Below are 10858 nucleotides of genomic sequence, written 5' to 3' on the forward strand. Positions count from 1 at the left end.
ACATCCATCATTTTATTTTGATTTGTTATTTTATTATCAACGGTAAAACAATTAATTAGAATTTTTATTTTTATTATATTCTTTAAAAAGTTGCATGGATTTTTTTTTTTTTTCCTTTCATTCTTTTTATGCTTATTGTTTTACCATTTTGCATCTTTTCATTACTTTGCTATCGTTTTTTTTTTTTTTCCTCATAAAATTTCCAGTGGTAAAATTACCAAATTGGAAAAATAAAAGTACCCAATAAAATTAGCCTGTCTTTATTACTGTCATCTTTATCATTTCTTTTGTCTAAAACATTTTATACAGTTAGAGATACCGACTCTAATATTAACTATTATGTACTAACTTATGTGGTAACATGCTACGTAAGTTAGTAACAAAAATATTAAGATTATAGATGTTGTCTCTAACATTATTCATATACATTATTTATATTGTATACCTCTCCGAGTATAGCTTGTGGAAAGTTTGCATTAGAAATACTATTGCTTCACACATTGGAAGTATATGATTTCTCTTTATACTCGCTTAAAAGAGACAATATTACTTCAATTATCTTCTACATTACTCCGTTTACTAGCGGAGAATATAAATTTAATCTCACATGAACGCACCTCTAATTCTTTTCAAAATGGACATATTTAAAAGTAATCACCATTCTTGTGTTTGGTAGGGTGGAAAAGAGAGAGAAAAGAAAATAGAGAAATGATTTTGTAGAGAAAAATGAAATTTTAGCTTGTTTGGTAGAGAGGAAACGAGGAAGGAAGGAAAATAAAAATATATGGGGCCCACTAATTTTTAATCCTCTAACTTTGAAAAGAAAAGAAGAGGGAAAAAATTTGACAAAAAAATAATATGTAAAATAACAATTTTAACATTCTCTATTCATCATATTTTTATTTGTATTGAAATATTATTATAAAATACCTTAAATTTAACATTTTCTTTATATTTTACTAAACAATATGAGATAAAACCATTTTACTTCTTCACTTAACTTAAGTATTTTACTTCTCTTTCCTTTTTCTTTTCAATCAATCCTACCAAACATAGCATTAATTACACAATTACACAGAAATTTCATCGAAGGAAATAGTGATTATTATAGGTTCTTTTTATTTAAAAAAAAAACAAGAAACTGTTGCAGAGGAAGATATAAGCGTAAAACAAGGAAGAAATTACCCGAACAGAGGCTACTCGGAATGGACAAAGATTTGGAAAACACCATTTTAATTCAATGGCCGTTAACTATCTCTCTAAAATCCAAACGTTGGGTCGTTTAATTCGCACGGTCATTAATCATTATTCATTAAATAAGAGATTTACTGGTTGGTGCAACAATCGGTTAAATATTATTCTCCAAAAAAAAAAAAAAAAATACAATCGGTTGAAGCGTGCGGGGTTTACTTTCTGCTTTGGTGCTACTGTGTTTCTTGCAGCCTTTATGGGTTGTTTGTGTAATTCTTTCTTTCGAAATATTATTGATTGTGAGCAGTTTTGGATTGTTTCGTGATCAGTACAATAATTGTGAGATCAGTAATTTCTAGTGAAGAAGAGAAAAAAGAAAAGAAAAATTTGGAAGAAGAAGTAGGTTTCTCATCAATTTTCAAGTGCCTCTATAATATTAATGATCATATATATATATATATATATATTTTTTTTTAACATGTTAAAAGATCTCACAAATTAAAATTTCAAATGAAAAAAGAAAGATAGATATCTAAATCATAAATAACCTCAAATTAATTTGGTTTAGTTTAAGATGAGATTTGATATTTAATTGTGACGGATTTCCCTTAAAAAAAAGGAAAAAAAAAAGAAAAAAGAAAAGATCACGGGCCTTAACTGACACTGCACATTCACGTGGTACGTAAACGTCTCCTTAACTTTATTAACAAATATGAGAAAACCTATCTTTACGTTAACAGTCTAATTTCTGCCTTGAAAAACTTCTTTCAACAGGAAAAAAAAAAAAAAAATAGAGAAAAAAGCATAATTATTTGGATTAAAGGGAGAGGGAGACGTATAAGGTCATTTATCTTTCTCACATATATATTTACGATTGAAACAATCAATAATTATACAAAAATAGCACGTACATAAACATGGAAATAGAACAAACGACACACACGTACAACTAAAGCACATTCCTCTCTGTCACTTACAACAAAATCATTTTTGTATATACTATCCTTCTTCTTCTTCTTCTTCTTCTTCTTCTTCTTCTTCTTCTTCTTCTTCTTCTTCTTCTTCTTCTTCTTCCGAGCACTTTAGACATAAATTAAGTGATGACTCTCAAGTTGTGCTGAGACTGAGAGTTTGAGAGCTAGCGTATGTTGCAAGTAGTGTACTGATAAATAAGAGATATTTGGTTCCATAAATATAAATATAAATATAATTGGTGATCAAGGCAATATTTGAAGTAGTTAATTCGAAGTATCGACTGAGATCGGAATATTAATGATGTTCTTCAGCATCCCTCAACTGCTGGAAGGTATAACTCTCTTTCTTATCTCTCTCTCTCTCTCTCATACCACTCTCTCTCTCCACCCTCCCTCTAATTTCTAGAATTGCAAAAGCCGACTCTATTGGAAACCAATTCAGTTGAATACCCCTTTATTTATTATTTCGCTTTTTCTTTAATCAAGTTTCCGCTACATCAATTGGTGTGCCGGTTGTTCTTATTTTTCTTCTAATTAAGTTGATTTGTTATGAGACGTTTAGTTCATGGATTTAGAACCATGATTCGTGATTTTGATTTTTGAAATTCAAATTTTTTGTTAGAGAAAGACATTATAAAGAACCAAGAACCATGATTCAGAACTAGGACGAACTCTTGAAACAAACATTACATTAATCTTTGTTTTGTGGTTCCTCCAAGCACTAACGAATTAACACTTTATTTTTCTTTGTTTTCAAAATTTCATCAAAATAGTACTTATTCGTGGCAGATTTTCTTAACTCCAGATTGTTTTGTTATTTATTTGCTCATGTATATATGCTAGTATGCATTTATCTCTCTTCTTTTTCTCTGATTACAAGTTTAACGTAATTGTTTGATCCTTTACGCACTTTGGCTCACACTCTGCTTGGTTCTGGTTTAACGTAATATATATTATGAATTCGGCATCTGTTATTCAAATTGATTCATTTTCTTGTTATGCTATTTGTTTGTTTTCTGGTTTCTTTCATAATTACAGTTCATATTCCTCAATTCTTATGTACATCTATATCAGTATATAGGGGATTATTTTATTTGTCTCTCTTGTTTTGATGTTGGTCGTATGGTTCTTTCTCTTGTGTAAATTTTCATTGTTATTTATTGGCAACTATCCCCCTCTTCCCTATTTATTAATGCTGTGAAATTTTTTTATGAGAGTTTTTTTCTTTCCATTCAATCTTAAATCCACACTTTTGTTTAAAATAGGTTAATTCAAATGTATTCCGACAATATTTTGCTTCTCTGTTCCAATGAGTTAATCCTTCATTTTAGTATACCTTTACTAATCAACTCAATTTTTTTTTACATGTGTAATTTTAGCTTCGCAAGAATTCTAGCTTCCATGTTATCATCGAGAAGGATATTATCAGGCTTAAGATCTCTGTGAATTATACGTGGATTATGGCTGTGTAGATATTCGAGCCCAGCAGCTACTCCTAAAGCAATTGTATGGCTAGCTGTAATGTTTGAAAAATTCGTCATTTTAAATTTCTGAAAATGAACGTGAAAGTTAGATGGCACTTGTATTTGGATCATATGTATTTTTGAGGTGCATTAGGACACTCCATACATTAATAATTGGATTAAAGTGTGAAATTAAATGTCTATTGTTTTGATTGAGGATTTATGAAATAGAAATTCTCTGAATAAAAACACTCTCCGTTAAATTTCAACTGCAAAGTAAAGAATCTCGGATTATAATCAGAGACTACTAATTTCTGCCGAGACGAAATTTAATACAAGGATCAGAATTGATATTCCACGAAATTATGAATTCAATTTCCCGAATCAGTTGGTAAGTAATAAACACGAATAAGTGACTGTTAAATCATTATTATTATTATTATTATTATTATTATTATTTTGGAAGAGAGAGCTATTTTTTCTTCTTTTGAGCATAAGTGAAAGTGTTTTTTTAGATGAAACGGTAAATATAAAACAAAAACTAAATTTAGTATCACTTTTTTGGTTTACAATTTTAAAAGTGGCAATTTTGGTATCTGTAACATGATATTTAAAATTTATAAATATTTTCTAAAGATTATGCTATTAATTTTTATTGATCCCGTAATTATAACATTTCCCTCATTGTTTAGAGAATTAATGAACTTACCATTAAAATAGTTGAGTCTAAATTTTTACTATTTTTTCTGAACTAATTAACTTTAACTAGAGGATAGGCTCCACCCGTACAAGCCGAAAAGAGAAATGGATCGGTTCAAGATGATCCGTACGTGACAGGATAGAAGTCCCAGCTTAGAGAGGATAAAAGGCCCAGCTCAACGGGTCTAGAGCTAGGCCAGGTTAATCATGAGCGGGTCAAAGTCAATTTCTAGAAAAAATTCAAAAAATGAGCTAAAAATAGTTTTAACACTTCTATCCCTCCTATCAAACACCATAAGTATTACTTTAGGTCCCGTTCATTTCGTTGATTCGAGTTTAGAATTTGAGTTTTGTTACAGTAAAAAGTTCTCACAAACAATCACATCTAATTTTTTTGCTACAGTAAAAAACTCTTACATAAAATCACATTTCAACTCGAATTACAATAATTCTTTTCATCCTTCACATTCTTCATTCTTCTAATTCTCTTCATCCATCGTACCAAACAGAACCTTACTCAGTCTAAGTTCAAAACCCTAAACTTTAGTCTTTACATTTTCTTAGACATATGCTTAAAATTTAGTTTTGGTTTCATTTACATTTTTAAAATGATGAATCTCATCTCTACCCCTCAAATTTTAAGGTCTCCCATTTTACTATCTGAATTTTGTATTACTCCAACCCCTTTTGTTAGGTCGTTTGTCAATAACATACAAAAAAAAAAAGAGAACTTAGGTGCAGCCATGTCATCTTTTCCCACTTGTTTTTCACGGGAGATCTAAGCTAAAGAACATGTTGCTGCACTACTCCATTTTTTCTTTATTTTATTTTTAACAGAAATTCTAATAAAAGAGGTTAAGTGGTACTACTTTCAAAGTCAATGAGTAATGTGGGATTTTTAAAGTAAAAGAGGGGAGTAAAGTAAGAATGACTTAAAAGTTCTTGGGACACAAGTAAAAGAATGATATTTTTTATATAGTTTTCATGAATAATTGTTTGTATTGAATCATATCTTTAAATTGTAAATTGGAATAAAGAAAAGAGTGGTTATATTTGAACCCCAAAAATTTATAAATACCCACATTAATTAATACTTTGTTAATAAAGATATGTAAAATATGTCCTTTTACACATACTATTTTTACAATACCTAATTTAACCTTCTTATATCCCCATACTAATTTTAATCTTCATTTGATTTATGGAAAACTATTCACCTTCTTGTGTTTTATATTATTTTGAAACAGTTTTATTTGTAATCTTTTTAGCTTAAGTTTTTCATTTTTGTACTGATAATTCTTTTCACTCCTACAACGACTTTGCGAAATTGTGCATAATACTATTAATACACCATTGCATGTTGCATTTTTTCAGACAGTTATAATTCTTATATATATTGATGTTAGGTATTTTGTCTAGTTGGCATGTTTGGGCAACGTGTCTATAAACTTAAAAATAAGTACTATAATGTGATTATGGTGCAGATTTGAGGATCGAGTTATGAAGAAGAGAAAAAGTTGTTTGACTTTAATTTTAGAAAGGATTAAATTGGTCTTCTCGGCTTTAATTGGAAGGGAGTAGATTTGGTGTTTTGGTGGATTTGGTACTACAATATTTGTAGCTTAATCGATTTGTTTTTGAAGAAGATTTTGTGGGAGTTATTTTAGAAACATGGTGGCTGTGATTGATTGAGATTGTGGTGCTTTTGGAAAGTTTTGGATTTTGACTTTAAGAGAATATATGGGCCGCTTAATTTCTGAGGAAATTCGGTTTAGAATTTACATGATAATTCTCAGATTTGATTGGTGCTAAATCTGAATATGGTATTTATTTGTGTGATTCAGATTTGTGTTTTAAAAGGAAGTCTTGCACTCAAAAGAAGGTGAGGGTTGTGTAATCTGAATTTGATCTCTTTTGGGTCCAGGTTCTTTGCGCAGTCTTTGGGGATTTATTGGGAAAGAATCGTGGTGATTGTTTTGAGTGATTCTTGTGATATTAAAAAGCCTTCTAAAGGTGTGTTTTTGCAGCTCACTTGGCATGCAATTATCGCGAAAAATACTTAGAAAAAGTCTATTCACGGCTTATGGTGTTGCGCGTATCTTTTGGTTAAGGTGTGTTGAATGTGGGCATGTGGCTTGTATTGAGAGAAAAATATTTTCAGACAGTGAGCTCTGTGTATGAGTTTTGTTGCTGTTTGTGTGAAGATTGTTCTTCGGGAGAAGAACTTGTTGCTTTCAAGAGAAAGCCCACTGTCAGTCAAAAGAAGTTCGTCGAGCAATTTAAAAATGAATAATGCTCGCTAGACAAGACCACTAAGAGGATTCTCTACTGCGGCGACAACATCAAGAGGAAATCTTTGAGTGTGTAAGACCGAGCGGTGCTTGTAATCATTTTATCTTAGTGAATGTTTACTTTTTGGACGTGGCCCTACAGATGTAGGTGTGCGCACCGAACTGTGTTACTAATTTATGGTGTTCTTTATGTTTTTGCACTATTATTTACTGCTTGTTTATTTTGACGTTTATGCACTATTATTTCCTGCTTAATTACTTTGACGTTTTTGCACATAATCGTTATAATTAATCGTCAGTGTTACAAAAAATGTTATAACACTCCGAAACACCTGCGTAAAGTTTTTTAATTTATCACCTATCTTTATGTTAGATTTTTTTTTTTGAAATATATATATTTTTTGAAATCTTCGACCTCAGGTCTTCTTTTCAAATGTCGTTTTTAAGCTTCTTTTTGTTGCTGGTGTCGTTTTCAGCTCACTCTTTCAAAAAATTTCAACCTAACCTAGTAAAGGCAACCTTTGCAATTGAAAACATACAAAGAATCCCCAAGTTCCTTGAATCCAAATCTAAAATTCCCTTACTCACCTATGGGGGGGAAAAAAAAGAAAAGAAAAAGAGGACGAAATTCCTCCATCTTCAGCTAACAATACAAGACTCGAACGTAAATTAAGCACAAGGGATTTCAGTTAATTATAAGCTTCTTGACATGTAAATCTAAATTATTAAGATCAGCACAATACTTGATGGTTTTTGGAATCAGCATAATAGCATTTGAAGAAGTTCTGTTTAAACGTTTTATCATTCAAGTATCTATAATCTATCATCTATCAGACTCAGTAAAAAATTTCGCTTCCAAGTACTTGATGATCTTTCCTTGGCAGAACAAATAGGTTATCTCCAAAAAGAGTCTTTCCTTTTCTCCCCTCCATAGTCCATATTTCGTTTTTGCTATGATGTTGATAAATTTTTGTTCGGATCTTAATTGAGTCCTCACATTGTTAAAATATGAACTTAACATGTGAGTTTATAACCACCTTGACACCCTCTCCCTAAAAGTTAACTTTTAAAGATAAGTTCTATCCTAGTTAAGTTTCACAGTGTTAAAGTATGAGTTTTAACATATGGGTTCATAACCACTTGAACACCCTCTCCCTATAAGCTAGCTTTTAAGGATGAGTTCTACCCAAGGGGATTGTAACAATTTTCTGACCATTTTCAAGCCCCAAGTCCCAAAAGATAGTGGAATATAAACAATGTAAAGCCTCAAATCAATTACAGACAAGAAGAATAACTGTGTTTTAACAGCGTATACAAAGTTCAAATACAAGGGAAAAAGAAGAGAAGATTATCTAAATCCAGATGGAATAGAGCGGCCGGAAGGAGGCAAAGCAAGAATTAGCAGGCAGCATTCCAGGAAGTAAAATAACCACCATGCATGCTCTTTACTTGCCAAGCAAACGACGACCACGCTCGTTGGCACCTCTAACGCGGTAATTCAGCTCATCAACATCATCATACATATGATCCAGAGCCTTGTTATGCCTGCAAAGTTCACAAAGTAATCTCAATTAGAAATGTTTTGGCACTAGTCGAACAAAAACATTAAGCCTTGTGCCTTGTTAACAGGATGAAAAGAAAAAAAACATGGCCTTTTTTGTCACACAGAATTCATAGAAGATGCAGAGATCTTTGTGCCATCATCATTGCAACTGACCTCTCAATTTCAGTTCCCATGTCAACAGCCATATCCTTCAACTCTCCCAACATGTTACTTAAGTCCGAAAGTGCATCATCTTGCTTTGCCTTTTCTACCTGGTATAAGGCGATCAGGAATGAAGATGTGAGGATCAGAAAATAAGAAAGAATACTCTACAAATTTGGAAGCTGAATTCAGATTTACACTAGATTTTTTTTTTCTTTTTTTCAAAATGACATTTCTACATACTTAACAATTAAAATAAATGGGGTTAAAACCACCTAATGTCAACTGCAAAGACCACTTTTGACGCTCTGAAAAACTAAGGACTTGATATACGAACCTCGACTTTCTGATAAGCATCTGTTGGTTCAGGGTGCAGTGTTTGTGCCTTTGTCCGTGCCTTGGGGAGAGGAGCCAACCCCAATTTCTCCCTCTGCTCCATGTGAGCGACTTTCCTTTGGACATCATCTAAAAATTCAAGTGATGCAAGCGTATAAGAAACAGGCAGCAAAAGAAACTATGCACAGAAAAGAGTAACATAATTCAAGCAACAATCTGCTTTTCCATATTTTTCCAAAACTGTGGTCTTATTATTACGGTTAAGCTTAAGCAGCAAGGATCATAACGAGCCAGATATATGAAACTAATATAAATAGCTAACCTCCTACTATAACAGGGCCTTTTATTTGACGGGTTTTCTTAGGCTTCCAAGTCTTTGAGAAGATGCCCCCAAGGCTTCCTAGAAGCTTCTCACCCTGGAATAATGCAATCATTATCGTTAAATTATGCATTTTACTTGAAGTATCATCAAAGAAACTGAGACTACATTAATAAAGTTGTAACGGTTGTTTTCAGAGAAAAACAAATGCAAAAAGAAGCATTTTCATTCTTTCTCAATTTATTAACCACAAGGCATAAGTCTATTATTTAATATGGCATACAGAAAAATCATTGTTTGTTCTCTAATTACAGTTCGATTTCACATATAGAAACTTACCCGACTAAGGTCATAATCAATGTCAGCTGCAACTGTGTGGGTCCTGGTAATTTGCTCACCCTGATGATGCAAGAGAACCAAAGTCTTCGTAGCATCCTCTCTCATATCCTCAGCAATCTTCAGGCAGTTATTGACAGACTTTGTAGTCTCTTCGGCCTTGTACACTGCATAGTCCTCCAATTCTTGCACCGATTGGTTCTCTAATCCTCCCGAATCGCGGAAATCGTTCTTGTACTTGTTCCTTGCTGCCAAAGTGGATGAGTGCGAGTACAAAGACGACGTTGTTCCTCTTCCTTGATCATCATCATCAAAAGGGTTGGTGCTGGATTCCGGTACAAACAACGTGGGCTCAGAAGAAGTCCTCCTCGAGGAATTATGTTTTGGCTTGGTCTCAATTTCATCATCAGAGTCAAATGGGTTCGTGCGAGAAGGATTAGGATATACAGGGTCAACCGTGTTATGTTTGCCAAACTTTAGAGGAGATTTCTTTAACCCAAACATCTTTCGGCGGGTGAAATTTACAGTATTTTAATTTGTTAAGGCAATGGGGAAGAAGATCAAAAGATCTTGATGGATACTAAACAATTATTGATGCAAATGAATTCTGTACAGAATCAACAAATCCTGAAAAAGCGGAAAAATGCAAAACCAATTTGTTAGATAATCCTAGAAGGGGGGAAAAAGAGCATCAATGTTGGCAAAGCAGATTGAAAAAGAATTCTTTGAGAAGTGTTGAAAAAAACCCAGGCAAAATATTTCAACGATCTATTTTTTTCAAAGCTTTCTAAAAAACACTGTTATAACGGTTCAAAAAGAAGAAAAAAAGACAAGAAAACAGGACCCAGTTCCAGAATCATAGATTTGGATACCAAAAAAAAAAAAAAAAAGAAAAAGAAAAAGAAAAGCGGGGAACATATATGATAACCATGGATTTGGAGCGTACAAATGAAGTGGAAATGATATAACCAAGATGATCGCTAAATTGTAAATCAACTACAGATTTTGTTTCTTGCTATTTTGAGGCAATTTGAGTAATTTAACAGGTGAAATTTATTAAAGAAACAAAATCTAACCAGAAAAATTCTAGGTCATTAATTCTCCATCATTTAATTTTCAGAAAACATGAACCTTTGGCAAGATCAAAAGAACAATTTGACTTGATTGAATAGACTTCCTCCATTCTTAACAACCACGGCCAAAAAAAAAAAAGTCAATTTCTTCGCTTTCTTTCCATTTCCTTGAATTTTTTTTCCCTTTTTCCGGGCAACCAAACAGAAAGTTGAGGGGCCAACGAAACGGAATTGAAGTTGGCCGTACGATATGAACAAAAAATAAAAAAAGGAGAAAACCCAAGTGAAAATTAGAGAAACCCTAAGAAAATCGATTGAGGTGAAAGGAAAAGGAATTGGGTACCTGAGAGAGGGAAGAGCAGCAACTGTAGGATAGAATCTGGGGAGAACTCAAAGACGAGTTTATCAGACAAGGCGACCAAGCGGAAAGTTTATCTTCGGAGGAGAGAGAGAGTTTTTAGAGAGGGAAAG

General features: G+C 32.5%; 1 protein-coding gene across 2 annotated transcripts; it reads right to left on the bottom strand.

Moving 5' to 3' along the window:
* Positions 1-7711: 7711 nt before the first annotated feature.
* Positions 7712-10852, bottom strand: LOC21398358 (SNAP25 homologous protein SNAP33). 2 transcript variants are annotated; one of them, XM_024172393.1, is made up of 6 exons: positions 10731-10852; positions 9318-9941; positions 8982-9075; positions 8661-8788; positions 8336-8433; positions 7712-8163 (listed from the first exon to the last, which is right to left on the bottom strand). In XM_024172393.1, exons 2-6 carry the CDS (start codon positions 9816-9818, stop codon positions 8064-8066), a joined length of 921 nt encoding a protein of 306 aa, XP_024028161.1. In that variant the 5' UTR covers positions 9819-9941; positions 10731-10852; the 3' UTR covers positions 7712-8063. The 2 variants fall into 2 exon arrangements, with proteins under 2 accessions (XP_024028161.1, XP_010106653.1); XM_010108351.2 differs by lacking the exon at positions 10731-10852 and having other exon boundaries at positions 9318-9949.
* Positions 10853-10858: the final 6 nt, after the last annotated feature.

Source organism: Morus notabilis, unplaced genomic scaffold (genome assembly GCF_000414095.1).
Source record: "Morus notabilis unplaced genomic scaffold, ASM41409v2 Scaffold70, whole genome shotgun sequence".
Taxonomy (NCBI): Eukaryota; Viridiplantae; Streptophyta; class Magnoliopsida; order Rosales; family Moraceae; genus Morus; species Morus notabilis.